Source organism: Carcharodon carcharias, chromosome 5 (assembly GCF_017639515.1).
Source record: "Carcharodon carcharias isolate sCarCar2 chromosome 5, sCarCar2.pri, whole genome shotgun sequence".
Classification (NCBI taxonomy): Eukaryota; Metazoa; Chordata; class Chondrichthyes; order Lamniformes; family Lamnidae; genus Carcharodon; species Carcharodon carcharias.
The window spans coordinates 131,574,844-131,596,159 of record NC_054471.1 but is presented as its reverse complement, the minus strand read 5'-3'; the positions used below and the strand labels follow the sequence as shown (position 1 = coordinate 131,596,159).

The 21,316-nt window shown below is 44.2% G+C and overlaps 1 protein-coding gene across 1 annotated transcript in view; it reads left to right on the top strand.

Moving 5' to 3' along the window:
* Positions 1–257: 257 nt before the first annotated feature.
* The window catches only part of LOC121277759 (G-protein coupled receptor family C group 6 member A-like), a 47,255-nt gene continuing 26,196 nt past the window's right edge, over positions 258–21,316 (top strand). Inside the window, exons 1-4 of the mRNA XM_041187398.1 lie at positions 258–335; positions 5,390–5,546; positions 10,292–10,460; positions 18,641–18,944. Of these exons, the coding sequence (XP_041043332.1) occupies positions 258–335; positions 5,390–5,546; positions 10,292–10,460; positions 18,641–18,944 (708 nt within the window). The remainder of the gene's footprint in view (positions 336–5,389; positions 5,547–10,291; positions 10,461–18,640; positions 18,945–21,316) is intronic.

The window sequence follows — 21,316 nt, the reverse complement described above, 5'->3', positions numbered from 1 at the left end:
TTCTGCAACCTGCTCCTCAGAGCTCCCTTGGGTAAATTATGAACACATTCCCACTTCTTTACATATAACTGATTCCTTCTGTTTCACCTGTACCTGAACCTCAGAACCCACAGTACTTTTACTTCCAGAACTTTTCTACTTCCCAATAATTCCAACAGATTTTCCCTGTTATTTTCAACACACTGACTTCATGGGCAGAATTTGATGCTCTGCGTGTGGGCGTGTGCCCAACATGCCCGAGTGTAAGATGACGCGCGATGACGTCAGGTGAGCGTCCCAACATCATCGTGCAGTCTCACAATAATTTGTACACCGGGCACGTGCCGGAGTTTGCTGTATGCCCACTGACAATTAAAAGGCCTATTAAGGCCATTAAGAAGCTAATTAAATTCAAATTTACAGTGATTGTCCAACCTAACAGTTGGAGGGCAAGCAAAAAGGCAAAGTGGCCTTTATATTTTTTAGGAAACCTCATCCACGGGCAGGATGAGGTTTTCTAAAGCAAATAAACACCAAATAAAAATGTTATTTTTGAATTAAAAACATGTCCCAGCTCATGTGGCAGAGTCACATGAGGGGACATGTTTTATGACAATTATATTTCCTTTATTTTTTTAAACAGCACTTCATCTTCCTGAGACAGCTCTGTGCTTCAGGGAGATCGAAGCGCTCTTTTGCATGCATGCATGAAGATTACGCTAGGCCAGCTCACCCTCCTCCCCCCGCCCGCACAGGCAGCGCTGACCGCTGGCCGCTGCTGCTCACGTTCAACACTGAGTGGGTCTTAATTGGCCCGCCAGCGTGAAATCACGGTGCAGAGCCAATTGCGGGCGGTTGTCAGTTTCCTGACCATCGCCACCGAGCACTCCCGCCAAAGGCAAAATCCTGTCCCAGATGCCCAACTTTATTACAATGAAAACACATCAATTTCCAAGTGTCACTTCTACCATCAGCACCTTCCCTTTTATTCTGAGAAAAGCTTTCTGGGCATTTCTACCTCCTCCTGCTCTTCCTTGACTACCCACCTTCCTTTCACCTTCCCACTATCTATCCATAAGACTATAAGATGTAGGAGCAGAATTAAGTCATTCGGCCCATCAAGTCTGCTCCACCATTCAATGAGATCATGGCTGATCTGATAATCCTTGACCCCAATTTCCTGCCTTTTCCCCATAACCCTTGATTCCCTTACTGATTAAAACTCTGTCTATCTCAGCATTGAATGTACTTAATGACCTAATCTCTACAGCCCTCTATGTTAAAGAATTCCACAGATTCACAGCCCTCTGAGAGAAGAAATTCTTCCTTATCTCTGTCTTAAATGGCTGATCCCTTACTCCGAGATTATGCCCTCTGGTCCTTCTCTGATTTGAAAGGACAATGAACAAAAGGTTTAGATCTATGAACTAATTTGTAATCATCAGCTCTCTCTGCTGCTTGTCTTACCATTTTAACCCTCTGTTCCTCTACTTGAGTTCTCACTACCAAAGGAATTAAATCTTTAAGTTCTTCCAAAAGAATTACTTCTCTAAGAGCTGCATACGTCATCTCTAGCTTTAATGCCCATATCCACCAGTGAAAATTAACTTGTTTTACTCTCACAAGCTCAAAATAAGTTTGCTCAGACTGTTTTCTCACATTCCTAAATTTCTGCCTGTATGCCTCAGGAACCAACTCATATGCACTCAAAATTGCTTTTTTTTAACCACATCATAATCCACTGACATTTCTTCTGACACTGAAGCATAAACTTCATGCGCTGTACCCACCAACCCAGATTGTAACAACAATGTCTAGTTTTCTTGTGGCCATTTCATCTGTTTAGCTATCTGCTCAAATGAAATAAAGAACTCCTCATCTCTTTCCTCAAACTTTGGAAGTACTTGAAGGAAATGTTTATTTTTCAAAGCCGATTAAGTAATTGAAGAGATTTAAATGTATTTCTCAATGAGAGTGATTCTTTTTTTAATTTGTGACATCTGTAATAAATACTTTAAACTGTATTTTATTAAAACTCACCGTGGCTCCTGAGTTCTGCTCATGATGGATACTGGGTGAGCTGACATGGAGAGTGTGAGGGCAAAGGGTGCTGGGTGGAGGGCATGAGTTGATGCTAAATTGGCATAAGGGCTATAAAGGACTACAGGAATGAATGGGGAGTCGTAGATTGGTATTAGCTGGCACTTTATTTGCATAGAGGGTATGATGGACCATGGAGATGGGTAAGAGGGACATGAGGTGGCATGAGTTGGCATGGATGTGGCATGGAGAGTTTGTGGGGGGTGAAGGGGTGTGAGGGTGAAGGCTTGAGGGCTGTTTTTGGTTTTACTTCTGTGGCTGCCTCTGAACTTTTTCCAGGGGTGTTGGGCCTGACTTCAGTTAGCATCCCCACCCACCCCCACCATCACCTCCCTCCCACCCCATCCCCAACACCCAGAATGAAAATCTGACCACTCAGGGCACTTACTCCCAAGTCGGCTTTCTGGAATGAGGAACCAAGACCCAGATTTTCGTGGTGGAGATGGTAAACATAATTTGGGCCATTTCCTGATGTTGTGATCTTGCCTTCCGACTCCAATACCGGCCCACGCTACTTTCATGGTGGGTACTGGCTAGAGTTGGGCTGCCACCTCCTGCAGCAGGCCCAAGGCATTAACAGAGGCAGGAGCATGCTGAAGCGGGCAGTTTAGAAGGCCTGTTTCTGTCTGCTGGGACATCAGCACATTTTCATAGGTGAGTGTTAGTCACCATAGTCCTCACGCCTCACCCCCACCCATTCAAATTCCACTTGAAAGAAAACTTGCTCCTTACAACCTTTTTGTAGCCTCTCTGCATTCTCCGCACAGCTTACATTCCCATCTAACTTTATATCATCAGATTGCAAATTGCTGAGGCTCAAGTACTGATCCTTAGCTTAAGTGGCTATAAAACTGTCAATCAAAACAAAGCTCAAGGTCCCCTTGACAGCAGTATCAACAGCCCCTGCTGAGCTAAATCCATTAGTGGGGTTTGGAGCTCAGCCAAGCATTCAAAATAAGAGTCCATTACACAAATGTGTCAACAAAGCCTCCAAAGTGAAATAGAATAAGGCCTATGAATGAATTGAACAGCTGGCTATCTGTTTCACTCCTTAAAGGACCCAACAAATGGCTTGGCTGCCAATCAAAGAAGTGATCCATCTGTTCAACTATTTAAAAGACCCATCAAATGGCTAGGCTGTCAATCAATATAAAGATTAAAGCACAGGGTCCAACTGGCACCTTAAAATATGAATTACCGTACTGTTGAATGCAGAAGAACACTTTATCCAATGCACAAAGTACTCTAATGCATCTGAAAACTTTCACAATGCTGGTAAATTTATTGGTCACTTATCCTTTAAGAACAAAGCCCTACTATCAACCACTGCATTAGAAACATACTTAATTTATCATACAGCATTTAATTATTACTTGTGACAATGATTATCTTTTAAATTTACCTGTCAAAAAGGTCCCTGACTCCAGACAAGGCTTCCCCATGATTCATGACTCCTCTGAGTTCTTTGAACCATGTCACCTACCAAAATGACCCAGCTCCATGAAAAACGTGGGGGTCTAAAGTGCCCAACCCTGCAATGAATAGGTAAGGGCCAGATTGCTGTGTGCAGGCTCGCTACCTTAACTTTTAACCCATGCCCTAAAAAATGTGACACAATAGAAATGGGGTTGGGGATCCCAGAATAGGGTCCCACCTGTCATTTTTAAAAACCCCTCACGTCCATTCTGATTCGGACAGAAGCATGAAAATGAGGCCCAAATGTCTAGTGGAAAAAAGGAGGTAATTGATATTAGTAAAGAAATAGTACTGGAGAAAGACAAATCCTCCAGACCTAATGGTCTACACTCTAGGGTTTAAAACTGGTGGCTACAGAGATGTTGAATGCATAGGTTTTGTTCTTCCAGAGTTCCCTAGGTTCCTGAATGGCCCTTGTAGATTGAAAGGTAACAAACACAACCTTTGTATTCAAGAAGGTAAGGAGAGAGAAAATAGGGAACCATAAGCTAGTTAGCCTGGCATCAGTGACAGGGAAATGTTAGAATCTATTATTAGGGAAGTGATAACAATGCACTTATAAAATCATAATGGGGAGAATTTTTCCCATGTCGGGTGGGCCAGGCGGGAGTAGGCGCGGACCTGATCGCCAGCCGCAATTGGGTCTGCGCCACCATTTTATGTGGGTGGGCCATTTAAGGCCCACCCAGTGGATTTCTCCATTCCCAAAGATAGCAGGAATGGGCGGGCGGTGGCGGGCGTGCACAGACCGCCGCATCCAATGGTAACCTGGCAGCCTGTTTAAATGAAGGTCTGGCAGCCTTTGCAAGGCTGCTCACAATGGCCGGCAGGAGGGCTCAGCAGAGGGCTACTATGCAGCATGCAAGTCCTGAGGGTAGGCCAGTAGGGCAGGCAAAGCTGATGGGTAATCCATCTGGGCAGGCCAGGCTGGAGGGTAGGCCAGCGGGGCAGTATGCCCCTCGTTTCTCGGATGAGTACCTTGCTGTCCTCCTGGAGGAGGTGGCAGCGCGGCAGGAGGTCCTGCTTCCAAAGGATGGGAGGAGGAGGCCCCCCCACATGACCAAACGTGCATGGGAGGAGGTGGCCAAGACAGTGAGCTCCCATGATGTGGTGCGACGCATGTGGGTCCAGTGCCGTAAAAGATTCAACGACCTCCTGCACTCGGGAAGGGTGAGTACCATGTTGCCTGAAGACACTTAATGCAGCCGTCACCCTTTCCCCAAAGCCGCCACCAACACTGCCCCCACACCCTTCTCCCCCCCACCCCCCCCAATGCCCACTGGACAATCCCCGCCCCCCCCCAGCAACTCTGAGTGCAGTAACAGCATTGAATCCTTCACAGCATGGATCCCTTGCTGGGTGTGCCAGCAGATATTACCCGTGCCTAGTTCACCCTGAGAAGGTTGAGCTAGGGTGTGTTCTGCACCCTCAGCATGTGTGACACTAACATCCAGAGTATAGAATGGGGGTGAAATTCAAGGGTCTGGCCTAGGCAGAGTGCTGGAACTGGGAAGCATATCAAAATCAGGGTGCTAACATGCTGGGAGGGGAGCTTCCAAGTGGCAGGGCACTAATCCAATTGCTGGCCTTTGCGCTCCAAGTGCTTGTGCCTTGTTGCTTAGCAAAGTTATGCCTTGTGGTGCCACATGTGAAGGAGGCAGCATTTGGGTAAGGTGGGGGTGGAGTCAGCCCTGGCTTTTTTGGGTGAGTGTGCGGCAGCTGTGGGGTAACGAAGAACTGGAATCCTGCAATGTCCCACTCTGGTTGGGGTGGCAGGGATGCAATGGGAATTCAGGTACAGGCTGGACTAATCAATGCTCCTCTCTCCTTTCAGGAAAATACTTCGCACAATTCCGCCAAGCGGATGTGGACTGGCCGAGGCCAGGCCCAGTTGGCGATCCTGAAATCTTTTGAGCAGCAGGGCATGGTTCTGGAGAAGCGCCATGCGCCCAGATCCACCAGTGGCAGTGAGGCTGGGGTGCCACAGGTAGGTATGTTTGCCGAGCACTCAGGTTACCATGAGTGTCCCAAAAGCCATGGCACTGCTAAATGCTCAGTGATTGAAGTTAGCAACATGGGTTGACCTTTGATTATAGAAGGATGGGCGCATAATGATCCAGGGCATGCAAATTGACATTGTCAGCACTGTAACTAATCAAACGTCCTTGTTCCTACTTTCAGCATCACTGGAGCAGGGCCAGGATGAGGAGGCAGAGGAAATTGACTCACCAGCATCACACCATCTCTGCCAGGCAGGCACCAGTGCAGATACTAGCACCTCGGTGGGAATTAGGTCTTTGGCTAGTGTCCCAGGGCACAGTTGTGAGGGCACTTCATACTAGCTTGAGATGCAGGCAAAGACAGAGAGTGCCCAGAGCACCAGCAGTCGGAGGACTGCTGGAGACCAGGCACATGCTCGGTCTGTGGCTGATGATGTGCCTCTGGAGTCATCCGTGAGGCAGCAAATGCTGGAAGTGCAGCAGGGTATGCAGGAAGATCTGGTGGAGATACATGAGGCTATGCGTGGCATGGTGCCCATGCTGGAGGAGTCCATGCGGAGCATTACTGATGCAATTAGCCTCATGGCCAAGTGTCATGCTTCCTCCATGGAGAGACTGGCGACTCTCGTGGAGAGGCTCCTCCAGGAGAACGTTCAGCGCCTCCTAGGGTTGCACTCGGACCTGCAAGCCCTCACAGAGGCATTGACCTCAGCTGGTTAGTGCCAGTGTAGGAGATGGTCTGGGCACCAAGTATCCCAGCTCGGTGCCCATCCATCCACGGTGAGCTGGGAGGTCAGAAGCGACCTCATGTTGGTGCAGCAGCTGCCTGTCATCTTTGCGGGCACCTCTCAGAGCGCACCGGATGAGGGCAGCAGCTCCTCCGCCCCTCTGCCAGTGACCAAGGCATCTGATGAGGCTGTGGTGACTGGGGAGAAGCCAGCAGTGGAACTGGCCGCTTCCTCCCAGGCAGGGCCATCAAAGGCTTCACGGCCCAGAGGATGTCTGCCAAGGTCATCGAGGCCAACATAAATGCACCAGTGAGCAGGCTGTCTCAGATGCTAGTGCCAGCAATGGGACAGCACCTAGACATAGCACCCATAAGCGTAAATTTAAGGCACCTTAGGCACACCACGGGCTTCTCAGTGGTGCTTTTATGTTGCCTCATATTAGTTCATTTAAGACTTTTTTGACTTCTGAAGTTACTTTTGTTCTTTGAATAAATTTTGATATGTTGCCATGCCTCAGGGTGATTCCTTACTTCTGCAAGTGGACGGGAAGCCATGATGTTATGAGGGAGTTGTTTGACTTTGAGCTTTATTGATAAGGGCCTTTGTTAATGTTACTATCCAGGCAGATTTAACAATCAGAGCCTGCAGCCCTGGCTTGTGTTGAAGGTCCATCTGTGGTGGGCTAGCTGAAGGTTCTTTGGGTTAAAGCCTCCTGGGTGTCCCTGCCTCCCTGGAGTATGCGCGGGTCAGTGTCTACCCCCTTAGCATTCTCCTGTGCGTGCTCATCCTCGGACTCTGCTGGACTTATCATGTGCATCTGGAGCCACTGCGTCTACATCTTCCTTGTCCACTGCATTGCCCATTTCCAGCGCAAGATTGTGGAGAGTGCAGCATGCAACCACTATCAGTGACACACAATCTGGGGGCTACTGGAGTGCACCCACTGAACGATCCAGGCATCAGAAGCGCATCTTGAGAAGACCGATGGTTCTCTCCACCATAGCCCTTGTGGGGGCATGGCTCCTATTGTACCACTGCTCAGCTTCTATTCTTGGATGGTGGAGAGGCGTCATGAGTTACCTTCTGAGGGGATAGCCCTTGTCACCCAGCAGCCATCCATCCTGCCGGGCTGGAGCACTGAAGAGCCTCGGCACCTTGGAGTGTCTGAGGATGTAAGCATCGTGGGAGCTGCCTGGGTACCTTGCACAGACTTGTAAGATCTGCATCCTGGGATCACACACTATCTGCACATTCATGGAGTGGAAGCCCTTCCTGTTGACAAAGGCACTGGGCTCACCTACTGATACCTTGATGGCCACAAGTGTGCAGTCGATTGCACCCTGTATGCAGGGGAAGCCAGGAATCGCAGCGAAGCTTCTGGCTCACTCTGTCTGGCTGGCCTTGTCTCAGCGTGAGTGGATGAAAGTCAATGCACAGCTGAAAAAAGCATCTGTCACCTGCTTGACACGTGTGGACAGCTGATTGGGAGACTCCGCAAAAATCACCCACTGACCCCTAGAAAGAGCCAAAGGCATAGAAGTTTAGCACTACTGGCAAGGGGTGCCCACCCACATAGTTTGCGCAGATCTCAGGGCCTATCATCTGACAGATGGAGGTGACTGTCTCCCTTGAGAGGTGGAGCCTCCTTTTGCACTGCACCTCAGACATAATGAGGTAGCTGCTTCACTGCCTGTATACCCAGGCAGCAGGATAGTGGCATCTTCTGCAGCCCCTTCTGCCTTGGGCTTCTTGTTGTCCTGAGCCCCTTGAGCCTGCGCCTCCCCTCCCAGAAGTGGCTCCCCTGAAGGCTGAACATGGACACCTGGCCTCATCCCCCTTCTGGCCCTCCCTTCCTCCTCAGAGGAGGTGCCTCCAGTGGAGAGTGCAACTCCCATTCCCAGGCTAAGGGAAGGCTTCCTGAAACCTGCAGGCCCCAAAAATGATCTTTATTGTAGAGTCCTGACCTGAAGGCTGTTACTCCTGTCCAAAGAGCTGACAGGCAAGTGTCAGTAACTTTCACAATTAAATATCTGACAGATAACATTCGCGACCCCACTCACCCCTCTTATCCCGCCTGTGGATGAGGTTATACAAATTCTCCTACCTGCCTGCCCATTGCACCATGCGACATCCTGAAGATCGCACGGGCCCCAAAAAATTGCAGTCAATTGCTGCCTCAAGGGCCTTAACTACATGATTGATTAATGGCGGGCGTGCATCGGAGAACATCGCACGCCTGCCCACCTGAATATCGTGATGGCACACGATGACATCGGGACACTCACCCAACATCACCGCAGGTCATTTTACACATTGGTGTACGGGGCCCAACCCCACAAGCCGATGGGAAAATTCTGACCAATATGTTTAAGCAGAATCAACTTGGATTTATGAAAGTGAAATTGTGTTTGACAGATCTGTTAAAGTTCTTGAGGATGTAATGTGTAACTATTTAAATAAAAGAATAAGTAGGTTGGAAAAGGGAGAGCAAATGGATGTAATGTATTTGAATTTTCAAAAGCCATTTAATAAGGTGTCACGCAAGAAGTTATTACACAAAACTATGGCTCATGGGGTTGGGGGTAAATATTATGCATAGAGGATTAGTTAATGCACAGAAAACAGAATAAGAATAAACAGGATTTTCTTTGGGTTGACAAGTTGTATCAAGTGAGGCACTGCAAGGGTCAATACTTGGCCTCAGCTATTTACAATCTATATCAATGACGTAGATGAGGAGAGTGTAATACATTCAAGTTTGCTGATGATACACAGTTAGGTGTAAAATGTAAACTGTGAGGGGAACGCAAAGAGGCTGCAAAAAGGATTTAGATGGTTTAAGTGAGTGGGCTAGAATGTATCACATGGAATTTAATGTTGAAAAATGTGAAGTTATCCACTTTGCTAGGAAAAGTAGAAAAGCAGATGTTATCTTAACTGATGAAAGACCAGGAAATGTTGGTATTCAGGGGATCTGGGACAAATCATGGTAGCAAACAATTAGGAAAGCAAATGGTGTATTAGCCTTTATTACAAAGGGATGGGGCATAAGAGTAAAGAAATGTTACTGTAATTGTACAGGGGCTTGGTGAGCCACACCTCAAGTACTGTGTAGAAGTTTGGTCTCCTTAGCTTAGGAAGGATCTACTTACTTTACAGGGAGTCACTTAGTTCACTGGACTAATTCCTGGAATGAGGAGATTTTCCTATGAGGAGAAATTGAGTAGCCTAGGCCAACATTCTCTAGAATTTAGAAGAATAAGAGGTGATGTCATTGAGACATTGTAAAATTCTTAAGAGCTTTAACAGGGTAGATGCTGAGAGGATGTTTCCCCTGGCTGGGAAGCCTAGAATTCAGGGTGAGATTTAGAATAAGGGGTAAGCCATTTAGGACTGAGATGAGAATAAATTTGTTCACCCAAAGGTTTGTGAATCTTTGGAATTATCTATCCCAGAGGGCCGTTGGTACTCAGTCATTGAGTATATTCAAGAATGTGATCAACAGATCTTTGAATATTAAGGAAAACCAAAGGACTGACAGTGTGAAGGTGTGGAAGTCATCCATCATCTTATTGAAAGGTGGAGCAGACTCAGGAGCTGAAGGGCCTGTCCCTGCTCCTATTTCTTATGTTCTTATGTTACAGTTATCATTAAAATCACAATTAACATTGATGGAAGAAAAAAACAATCAGATCTTTAACTGCCTTCCTTAATGGCTAGAAATTACCACTAGTGCTATTATCCTACAACAGTTTAATGCGCTATGTGAAATTTGTCTGTCATAATTAAAAGCAGCCATCGACCAATTTAAAAAGGCAAGCTAAAATGTGTTTTAAAACAGTGGAGAGAAGAACTTGATACAAGTAGCTCCTCCCCATTGAATGATAGTAAAAGCAGATGAGGGTGCTGTTACATTAGAATTCAGCTTACCACAGGTACTCAGTTCACACCCAGCTTGACTTGTTGATGAATTGGTGAACATGTTTTCCACACTTGTCGTATTCACAGTTTCTTACTGGACTTCACTTATCCACCTAGTCAGTCTTTGCAATATCCCTGATGATATTGTAGGAGCCAGAGCTCCAGGTGACATCATCATCGGAGGACTCTTTGCAGTCCATGATAATGTAGCAAATTTGGAAAACCGGACTCAACCAGGACGATTACGTTGTTCAGGGTAAGTTTTGCATTATTATTAATTAGCAGTCCTTTGATATAAATTACTGTCTTTTAAAGACCATGCTTATTTTCAACTGAGTTGGTTGAGGTATTTAAAGAAATGAAGGAAAAGGGAGGATAGAAGAAAAGAAACTTCTATTTTTATTGTGTTCGTCAAGGGCTCAGGATGTACCAAAGTGCTTCATAGCCAAGGGAGTACTTTTGACATGTCATTGCTAGCACTAATCTTAACTAATTCAGCTGCTGGGAAACCTACACTAACTAAGAATGATTTCTAATTGCAGTTTTTAATTATTATACAAGAATAACAATGCTAGCAGAATCTGAGCAGAGGCCAGAGGGATTGTGGTACATGAGAAATGCAATAATTCGATGAAAAAATATAAGTAAAATAAGATGGCACCAGCCTTCCACTGAGTGGTTAGGCTAGAATTGTAATTTAGGAATCACAACAGGCAATCTGCTTACATCAAGGTCTCTCAAACAGTAATCTGATAAATGAGCAGTTAATCCATTTTGATGTTGCTTAAGTGATAAATTTTGGACAAAATGCCTGGAGAGCTGCCCCGCTCTTTTTTCCATAGTGCCATGATATGTTTTAAGTCCACCTGCAAGGACAGATGGAGCCTCGGTTTAAAATCTAATCTGAAAGACAGCACTTCTGACAGTGTAGTAGTTGGGAGCCACGTTCTTAATACCTGTGAACACAACCCACTGACAGATATTTTGAATGCTGCCTTTTATTGTAAAATAATAAGGAAAACCATTTACAAATATTACATGTAATAGCTCTACAGTCAATTCCATTGCATATACATAAAACTATATATCTTTCATAACCTTCACGGTGATTAGTATAATAGTTTTAACATAGCACAAAATATAAACTAAAAAAGGAAAAATTGAAGTCTCAAGCAGTAACCAGTAACAAAGGTGGTAGGGGAAGTAATGGGGTCCCATTTTGCCTCGTTGTGCAAGTTGATGCTAATCCGAGTCATACAATGCCTAGGCTGTGCATTGTTCTACTCGGAAACAAAAGCTATTTTTACGGTCGCAGACACAAGTGTTTAGTGGACCATTTTATGAATATTATATACTTGTGATGTACTTTGAGGGATAGTACAATTGTAAATGTACAAAACGGTTGTCCAAGTGAATGAAACAAAATCAAACCTTCCAAACAAACATCAGGAAAAATATGTAGCAAAGATTTTTAACAAGGAAGCATCATGTGAGTGAAGGAAGGAATTGTACTTCCTGCTAGAATTTGGCCAGTTACACTGGACATTTTGCATTGTGTTCTATTACCTCACCTTCCCTCACTCAATTTCAAATAGGCACAGGTATCAATGTGTGTGAGCATCATGTGTGGCTTAAGGACACTGACTTCTGCTTAAAGCAAAATAAGTCTTACAGAATCATTAAATTATACTGCACAGATTAAGCCATTTGTCCATTCTGCTTGTGTCAGCTCTTTGAAAGAGCTATCCAATTAGCCCAGTACCACTCTTTGCCCATTGCCCTGCAGATTTTTCCATAATAAGGATTTTTCCAATTTCCATTTGAAAATTATTATGGAATCTCTTCCAACCCCCTTTCAGATTGTGCTTTCCACAACATAGCAACTCTGCATAAAAAGCGGTTTTGTCATACCACCACTGGATCTTTTGCCAAACGCCTTAACCCAGTATCCTTTGGTTACTGACCTTTCTGCCAGTGGAACCAGTTTCTCTTTATTTACTGTATTACTTATTCAGGTTGGGAAAATTATTGAATAAACTGACAGTTAGAATATTGGCATTTTCTTCAGTAAATCAAAGATGGGACTGATACCGGTTCACATAAAACACCTCATTTATTCCTGGAGATTGTAGTTTGCTTGATGAAACTAAAGATAGATAAAACTAGATTAGTATAAATTTCCTTAATGTTGTAATTATTTTTGTCTTTTTTTCAGTTCCATTATTTTCTGAGAGGCTGCTTTCTCTAACTTTGAAGGTGATTTTCCTAAATTGTTGTTGCAAAGATGGAACGCAGTTTACATGGAAAGAAAAATAATGACTTTTCTCCCTCCATCATCCTCCTTTCCCTTTGATCTTTTTTATCTCTTCTCTCCTGAAGGTGCTGATTTTTGATGGGCAATGCATCTACTGTCACTCCTTGCTCATGACTCAAATGATGACCAGTCTTATATGAGACCTGATAGTGAAAGAATAGCAGGTTTTGGAAGGAGTGGCAGCTCAGCCCAAGCCTGTCTTACCCTCAACTTCCTGACATCCATCATACACCATGCAGCACTGCATAACAATGAGGAGTAGGAACACTAGCTGACTTCTCCCCACTTGGTTGCAAAATGTTGTCCCAACTGAGATCAGTTAACTCAACAGAGAACAGGAAATGAAAATGGGGACTTTCGGTCTGAAAAATTGAGTATTAACAAAACTGTTCAAGCATAATATAGTGTTGAAAAATAAGTTACCTTGATTATCTTTTCTAAATCTTCTACCTTAGTAGTTCAGGATTATGTAAACTGGAAATATTATTAATATCATATGTGTTACCCACTGCTTCCCAGGTATTTTAGGCATATGGGTCTCAATATTAATCCACGCCCCACGACAGGCAGGAGGTCAAGGTGGGCTTAAAAATGTTAACGTGGGGAACGTGACCCTAACTTGCCTTGTACATGCCTGTTGCTGTTTATGGTGGTAGATTGTGTGTCCTGCAAAGGTTGCAGTTTGGACAGGATGATTGGAAGCATGGTTTAAATTTAACCATTTCTGTATGATTTTCGCAGGGTGTATTGGAAACCTGCAGAGAAAGGAAGCTGCCCATTACAATGCTCCTTGTGATCCTGGAAGAGTAGTAGTGCTTCCCCCCATCCCCAGCCTGCAACCCCCAGCCAGTCAAGGAAGCCTTTTGCCTCCCCTATGTTCATTTAAACCTCTCCCTCCCTCCTGCTGTGAGAGCAAACCTTCCCTTGTCCAATTCCAATCTCAGGCCTGACAATTGTTGACTTTTCCCCTCATCAAGCCCAGTCACTTGCTCCCCTCTTTCCATAATGGCCACCCATCCAATCCCTGGTCACCTTCCTGCTCCCTCACCCCTCCTGATTGTCAGGGACTGTGTCCAATGGTTTTCCCACAGTCCGTTCTGTTGAAGAGTCATGCAGACTCAAAACGTTAATTGTGCTCCCTTCCACAGATGCTGCCAGACCTGCTGAGTTTTTCCAGGTATTTTTGTTTCTGTTTTCGATTTCCAGCATCCGCAGTTTTTTGCTTTTATTTTTTTCCCACAGTTTGCTTGCCTGACCATTTGGCCAAATGCCACGTGCTATATGGAAGAATAATTAAGGTCCCACTTTAAAATGGAAGGATCTCCAAATCCCTGGCTTTTCCCAGGTTAACTTGTTCTCTGCACCCTCTCTATCTTCTCACGATTTCCATGGGGGAGTCCACAAGCCCATGCTCTTTACTCAACTTCAGCAACAGACACTCCTTTCTTCGCTACTTTTGATTCATATATTTTTCCCAGTATCTTAATAACATACACTTACATAGCACAAGCGGAAATAACAACTTGCACTTATATAGCATCTTAACATAGTAAAACATCTCAAGGCCCTTCACAAGAGTATTATCGATCAAAAGTTGCCACCAAATCCCAAAAGGAGATGTCAGGACAGAGGCCACAGCAGGGTGCAAGCAGAAAAGAATTATTCATTGTCTATTGTATCGATAATGACTGATCAAGGTTTTGCCCTAATGCAAAAGTAATCTACGACAGAAAGTTATCAGGCTTCCGACGACTGTACAGTCCCAAGTGGTTGCACCTCAGCAACCCGTTGTCCTGGTGAGGCAGTCTCAGTGAGGACAATGCAAACAAACCTTGAAACTTTAATGCATGATCTATATGTTAATAGTTACTGCTTCACTATGTGCAAATAGTGACTGGGGGGGCAGTAGCAAGATGATGCCATAACATTCAGCATTAAGGAGAGTTGCCGATAGGATATATGGTGCTCTCATGATGCTGCTCCCTGTTGAGCCATCCATCCAATAATGCTTGAAAGAATGATATGTGTGGTCAGGACACCTTATTGTGCAGGTGTCAGACTGACATGATTATATCCCTGTGTGATTTGGAATTCCATCCAATTATAAGCTGCAATGGACACTGATGTGGTGAGGACATGGGTGAAAGGACTGTACTATGTGGAGTTGCCTAAGGATGTGCGAGAAAGGAGTGCTGTTCAGGATCCACAGGGTCCAGTTGCCAAGGCTGCTCACTTAACCATGGTTTAAGGTCTTCCAAGAATGACCGCATCGTTAGGGCAGACAGTGTGTACTGATATTTCCCTAACCATAGTGAGAGCATTGAATATTTGAAAGAATTTCTTGCTGAGATTGAAAGTGACCCTTCCAGGCAGCAAAGGCGAAAGAAACTACTATTGTGAGAATTTGTCTGCACTTTACTCTTCCTGGAATCTTGCAGCTATCAGGTTGACATGGGCACATCTTCCATGTCATTCCCTTGCGACGGTCTCTTCATGTGACTTATCCACATCCTCGCCCTCGTCAGATGCATCCCCTTCAATGTTCTCCTCATCCGAGGAAACATTCCACTCCCCTATTTCTTCCTCAGGCAACACATGCCCCCTTTGCAAAGTTGTGTAGGGTGCAGCAAACAACAATGTCCTGGGAGACTCTCTGTGGTGAGTATTGGAGAGCCCTGCCTAATTGATCCAATCATCTTCAGGAGGCCAATCATCTGCTCTATCAAGGACCTGGTGATGGAATGTGCAACATTGTACCTCTCTTTAGCAGTGCTATGTGGATAGCAAACAGGCATCATCAGTCAGGTTTTCTGGGGTATCCCTTGCCACTGAGGAGCCAGCCCTGTAAATGCTGAGGTCCCTCAAAGATCTGTGGCACCTGTGAGTGTGTCAAGATGTGAGAGCTCCCTGGGTACCTGGCACAAACATGCAACGTCTGCTATCCGTGATCACAAATTAGATGGCCGTTCAGAGAGTGAAATCCTTTTCAGTTGATGTATCTCACTGGCTGCTGCCAGCAAGCTCTCAATGTGTACAAGCGATGGTGCCCTGCACTTGTGGAAAATCACATATTGCTGCAAATCTGCTGCCCTTGTCCTTCTAAATCGTAGTGGACGTGGGTTTGGAAAGTGCTGTTTAAGGAGCCTTGGTGAATTTCTGTAGTGCATCTTGTAGATGGCACACACTGCAGCTACTGTGCGTCGGTGGTTGTGGGAATGAATGTTTGTGGATGTGGTGCCAATCAAGTGGGCTGCTTTGTCCTCAGTGGTATCAAGCTTATTGAGTGTTGTGGGAGCTGCATTCATCCAGGCATGTGGGGAGTATTCCATCACGTTCCTGACCTGTGGCTTGTAGATGGTGGACGGGCTTTGGGGAGTCAGGAAGTGAGTTACTTGTCACACAATTCCTAGCCTTTGACCTGCTCTTGTAGCCAAAGTATTTATATTGCTGGTCCAGTTCTTTCAGAATAGTCCACTATGAGACCATCCAACAATCCCCCCGTGCCCCCACCCCGACTTTAGAATTTCTGACTTACCAGATCCAAATGGCTCCAATGAATGTGACTGATGTCCTTTAGGGAAGGAAATCTGCCCTCCTTACCTGAGAAAAAAACATTTTCACATGAGTGGTTTGGGTCTGGAATGCACTAGTGAGGTGATTATTGGAATAGAATCAAAGTGCAGGGGTTCGAAAAAAAAGCAGGGCAATGGCACTAGATCATAATGCTCATTTGGAGAGCTGGTGCAGACACGATAGGCTGAATGGCCTCCTGTGCCATTAAGATTCTGTGATTCTGTGATTCTGTGAAGGTGCCTCTGACAGTGTGGTATCGTTACACAGGCAGTCTCTTAAACGTGCCCTCAGACAGCCTTTCCAGCCCTCCTAGACAGTTTGTTAAACTTGCTCCCCGGAGGGTCTTCTACCCTTCCCCTCTGGTCCTTCCCCCCACCTAGTCCTGCCTCCATCTCACTCTTCTGCTCTGGCCATGCCTCCCATGCCCAGCCTTGGCACTACTTGTGTGACAGGCACACAATATATATCAGTAACAATGTAAAGGAAAGGTGAAAGCCACATCTACTGACGTCCAAATTGTGGATGAAGTGAAGCTCGCCAGATGCGTGCCACTGATAGGCAGTTGTGAAACAGAACATCCTAATTAGCCACTGGTGGAGAACGTGATTCCAGCAAGTTGGCCTTTTAATGAGCATTCATGGCATGCTAACGAATGCAAATTGGCTTCCCAACATTGCTGAGTGGAAAACCCGACCTGCCTTTAACCCACCTTGAAAGTTGGGAAACTAATTTCCTGCAGTCAGGAAACTGATTTTTCATTCATACATTAAGTACCCCGCCCGCCACGATTCCTGCTGCTGGTGAGAGCAGAAGATTCTGCCCTATGTGTTTTTTTTAAATACTGGAAAAACTTTGTTAAATAGGCTTAGTGTTTAAATCTTACTGTTTATCATGATGCATTAGTGTAGATAGTTAAGCACTTTGCTAGTTAGTTTTAGTTATATTTCATCTTACCTCTATTGCATGAGCAGCAACTACAGGCTAGTTTGCCTACATTGATATGTCATTTTTTTAAACTGCTGGTGTATTTCCCTTACTCTTCCTTCTTGACAATTCAATGCAATTTCACTTTGTGTTATCCTGTTTGTATTGCTAAAAATAAGCTTACCTCATAGTGCATGCAGTGGTTTGTTCCATTTGCATTTAGTTATTGAGCAACCTCCAACCAGAGCTCCATTTCCTCCTCATATTGGGTAAATTGCCCTCAATATTAAATATTTTTTGACATCCATCATGTGCAGATCTAATTCTTGGGTCAGTAAATCTTTATTTCTGTATGTTTTAACTAGGTGCAATATTTTCCAACAGGATATTATACTTTATTATTTATAGTTGTCAATGACCGAATTTCTGGTTTACTTAGATGTGGTTATGCTGGTCTCTATTGATTAGACAGTTTAACTTCCCAATAATGACTGCAGGATGCTGCAACACAGAGGGATCTGGATGTCCTCGTACATGAATCCAAAAATTTAGCATGCAGGTATAGCAAGTAATTAGGAAGACAAATGGCATGTTGGCCTTCATTGCAAGGGGGATGGAGTATAGAAGTAGAGAAATCTTGATACAATGATACAGGGCATTGGTGAGACCGTACCTCAATGTACAAGTACATATATAGCTTTGGTCTCCTTATTTAAGGAGAGATATACCTGCATTGGAGCCAGTTCAGACAAGATTCACTAAGTTGATTCCTGGGATGATGGATTGTCTTATGAAGAAAAGTTGAGCAGGTTGGGCTATATTCATTGGAGTTTAGAAGAATGTGAGGTGATCTTACTGAAACATAACAATTCTGGGGGGCTTGACAGGGTAGATGCTGAGATGAAATTTCCCGTCATGGGGGAATCTAGAATTAGGGAGTGCAGTTTCAAAATAAGGGGTATCCCATTTAAGACAGAGATTAGAAGAAATTTCTTCTCTCAGAGAGTTGTTAATCTTTGGAATTCTTTACCCCAGAGGGCAGTGGAAGTTGGATCATTGAGAAGGCATTCAAGTCTAAGTTCGACAGATTTTTGATCTACAAGGGAGTCAAGGGTTATGGGGAACTGACAGGAAAGTGAAGTTAAGGTTACAATCAGTTCAGCCGTGATCTTATTGAATGGCAGAACAGACTTAAAGGGTCAAGTGGCCTATTCCTGCTCTAATGTCTTAAGTTCTTATGTTCTTATAATGGTAAGTTAAAACTCTCTCAATATCCAGCACTCCTAAGGATAACTAGAAATATCATTTATAAAACATGTGTAACTTAATTTATTTACATCAGAGAGCCCATATCAGCTCTACAGTAAAGCTACAACATTCCGGTCTTCGCACATAAATCATAGGCACATTGGGGAATATTTTTCTATCAACATTGTTTTGGTATGAGCAATTAAATCCTGTCTGTGCTAAATTAACATAGGGTATTTAGAACTACTTGTACCAAAATAACACTAATTGGAAAATAAATTCCAATATGTCTTGGATCAGCATGTTAATATCTATGAAAAAAAAGGATATATCCAAAATTCCGGAAAAAAATTGTCGTGTTTTTTAATTCTCTCTAGGTTCGACCTTTCCGTGTTTCTCCAAGCCCAGGCTATGATATACAGCATCAAACAGATAAACAATTCCACTTTTTTACCGGGTGTAAAACTAGGATATGAAATTTATGACAGCTGCTCTGAGGTCATCACTGCAATACAAGCGACCACAAGGTTTCTTTCCAAATTTAACTCCTCAGACAGCAGAATTGAAGTTCACTGTAATTATACTGACTACATACCAAATGTCAAAGCAGTTGTCGGGGATGTTTACTCAGAAATATCGATGGTAGTTGCACGATTGTTGAATCTGTACCTTATTCCACAGGTATGTGCATTTATTCTTTATTATAAGTAACATTGTTTCTTCAATTCTACTGTTATAATTAATTTTGGATGTGGAATATGTGGCAAGACCAACATTTTATTTCCATACATAGTTGCTCTTGGGAAGGTGACGGTGGACATTCCTCTTAAGCCACTGCAGTCCATGTGGTGCAGTGCTCCCACAGTGTTGTTAGGGAGGGAGCTCCAGGATTTTGACCTAGTGACGATGAAGGAAAGCGATAGAATGCTCTGCAACTTGGGGTGAAACTTGGAATTGATGGTTTTTCCATCAATTTGCTCCTTTGTCCTTTTCGGTGATAGAGGTCTCAGGTTTAGGAGATGCTGTGATAGAAGAAACATTGATGAGTTGCTGCGTTGGTAATAGACACTGCTGCTACACTAAGCTATTGCTGAAGGGAGTGAGTTTTAATTCAGTGGGTGCTGTGTCAATCAAGAGGAATTCTTTGTCTTGGTTGATGTTGAGCTACTTACTTAAGTGTTATTGTAGCTGCATTCATCCAGGCGAACGGAGAATATTCCATTACAATCCTGATTTATGCCTTGCAGATGGTGTAAAGCCTTTGGAGAGTCTGGAGGTGAGTCACTCGCCACAAAATATCCAACCTGGGATCTGTTTCAGCAGCCACAGCATTTATTTGGCTAGTTTAGTTCATTTCCTACTGAGGATGTTAATAGTGGGGTTTTGATGATGGTAATGCCATTGAATGTCAAGGGGAGATGATAATGTCCTAGCTTTTGGAATATGATCATTACCTAACACATGTGTGGTGCAAATGTTATCTGCTACTTTTCAGCCCAAGCCTAGATAATGTCCAGGTCTTGCTGCATACAGTCATGCACTGCTTCGTTATCTAAGGAATTATGAATAGTACTGATCGAACTATGCAGTCATCAGTGAGCAGGTTAACTTCTGGCCTTCTGATGGAAGACAGGTCATTGATGAAGCAGGTTAAAATAAGGGAAAGGGTATTGCCAAGAGAAAACCCTGCAGTGATGTCCCAGGGCTCAAGTGATTAGTCTCCAATCTCCACAACTAATATCACTTAATGCAAACCACCAAAGAGTGACCTCCTTGACTTCAGTTTTTCTCAGCTTCCTTGGTGCTACAAATCATCTCTGAAATTCAAAGCTTTTGTCCACATTTGGGCCAAAAATATACTGACGTCTGGAGCCAAGTCGATGCAACAAACTATTAGTGAGCAAGTTATTTGTGAATATGTGCTGCTTGATAGAACGGTTGACAACATCTTCCATCACTTTGCTGGTGATTGAAAATAGGCTGATTGAGCAGAAATTGCCACATATGTTGCTAATTTTCAAAAAATAATCCTACCGTCGATTGTTATCTTTTTACAAAGATCAAAGAATTAAATTTAAATTTTGTCAAAACTGACAGAAGCAAGGCTGAAATATTAATTCAAAAGTAACACTGATGATAACCCCTCATATGTTGTTTGTGTCGAATGCACTACTCGGGTGGAGACAAAGACCATAAGACATAGAAGCAGAAATTAGGCCATTCGGCCCATCGAGTCTGCTCCGCCATTCAATCATGGCTGATAAGTTTCTCAACCCATATTCTCCCGCCTTCTCCCCGTAACCTTTGATCCCCTTACCAATCAAGAACCTATCTATCTCGGTCTTAAATACACTCAATGACCTGGCCTCCAGAGCCTTCCGTGGCAATGAATTCCATAGATTCACCACTCTCTGGCTAAAGAAGTTTCTCCTCATCTCTGTTCTAAAAGGTCTTCCCTTTACTCTGAGACTGTGCCCTCGGGTCCTAGTCTCTCCTACTAATGGAAACGTCTTCGCCACGTCCACTCTATCCAGGCCTTCCAGTATTCTGTAAGTTTCAATCAGATCCCCCTCATCCTTCTAAACTCCATCGAGTATAGATCCAGAGTCCTCAAACGTTCCTCTTATGTTAAGCCTTTCATTCCTGGGATCGTTCTCGTGAACCTCCTCTAGACCCTCTCCAGGGCCAGCCCATCCTTCCTGAGATACAGGGCCCAAAATTGCTCGCAATATTCTAAATGTGGTCTGACCAGAGCCTTATAAAGCCTCAGCAGCACATCCCTGCTTTTATATTCTAGTCCTCTTGAAATAAATGCCAACATTGCATTTGCCTTCCTAATTACCGACTCAGCTTGCAAGTTAACATTAAGAGAATCCTGGACTAAGACTCCCAAGTCCCTTTGCACTCCAGATTTCTGAATTCTCTCCCTATTTAAAAAATAGTCTATGCCTCTATTCTTCCTACCAAAGTACATGACCTCACACTTGCCCACATTGTATTCCATCTGCCACTTCTTTGCCCATTCTCCTAACCTGTCCAAATGCTTCTGCAGC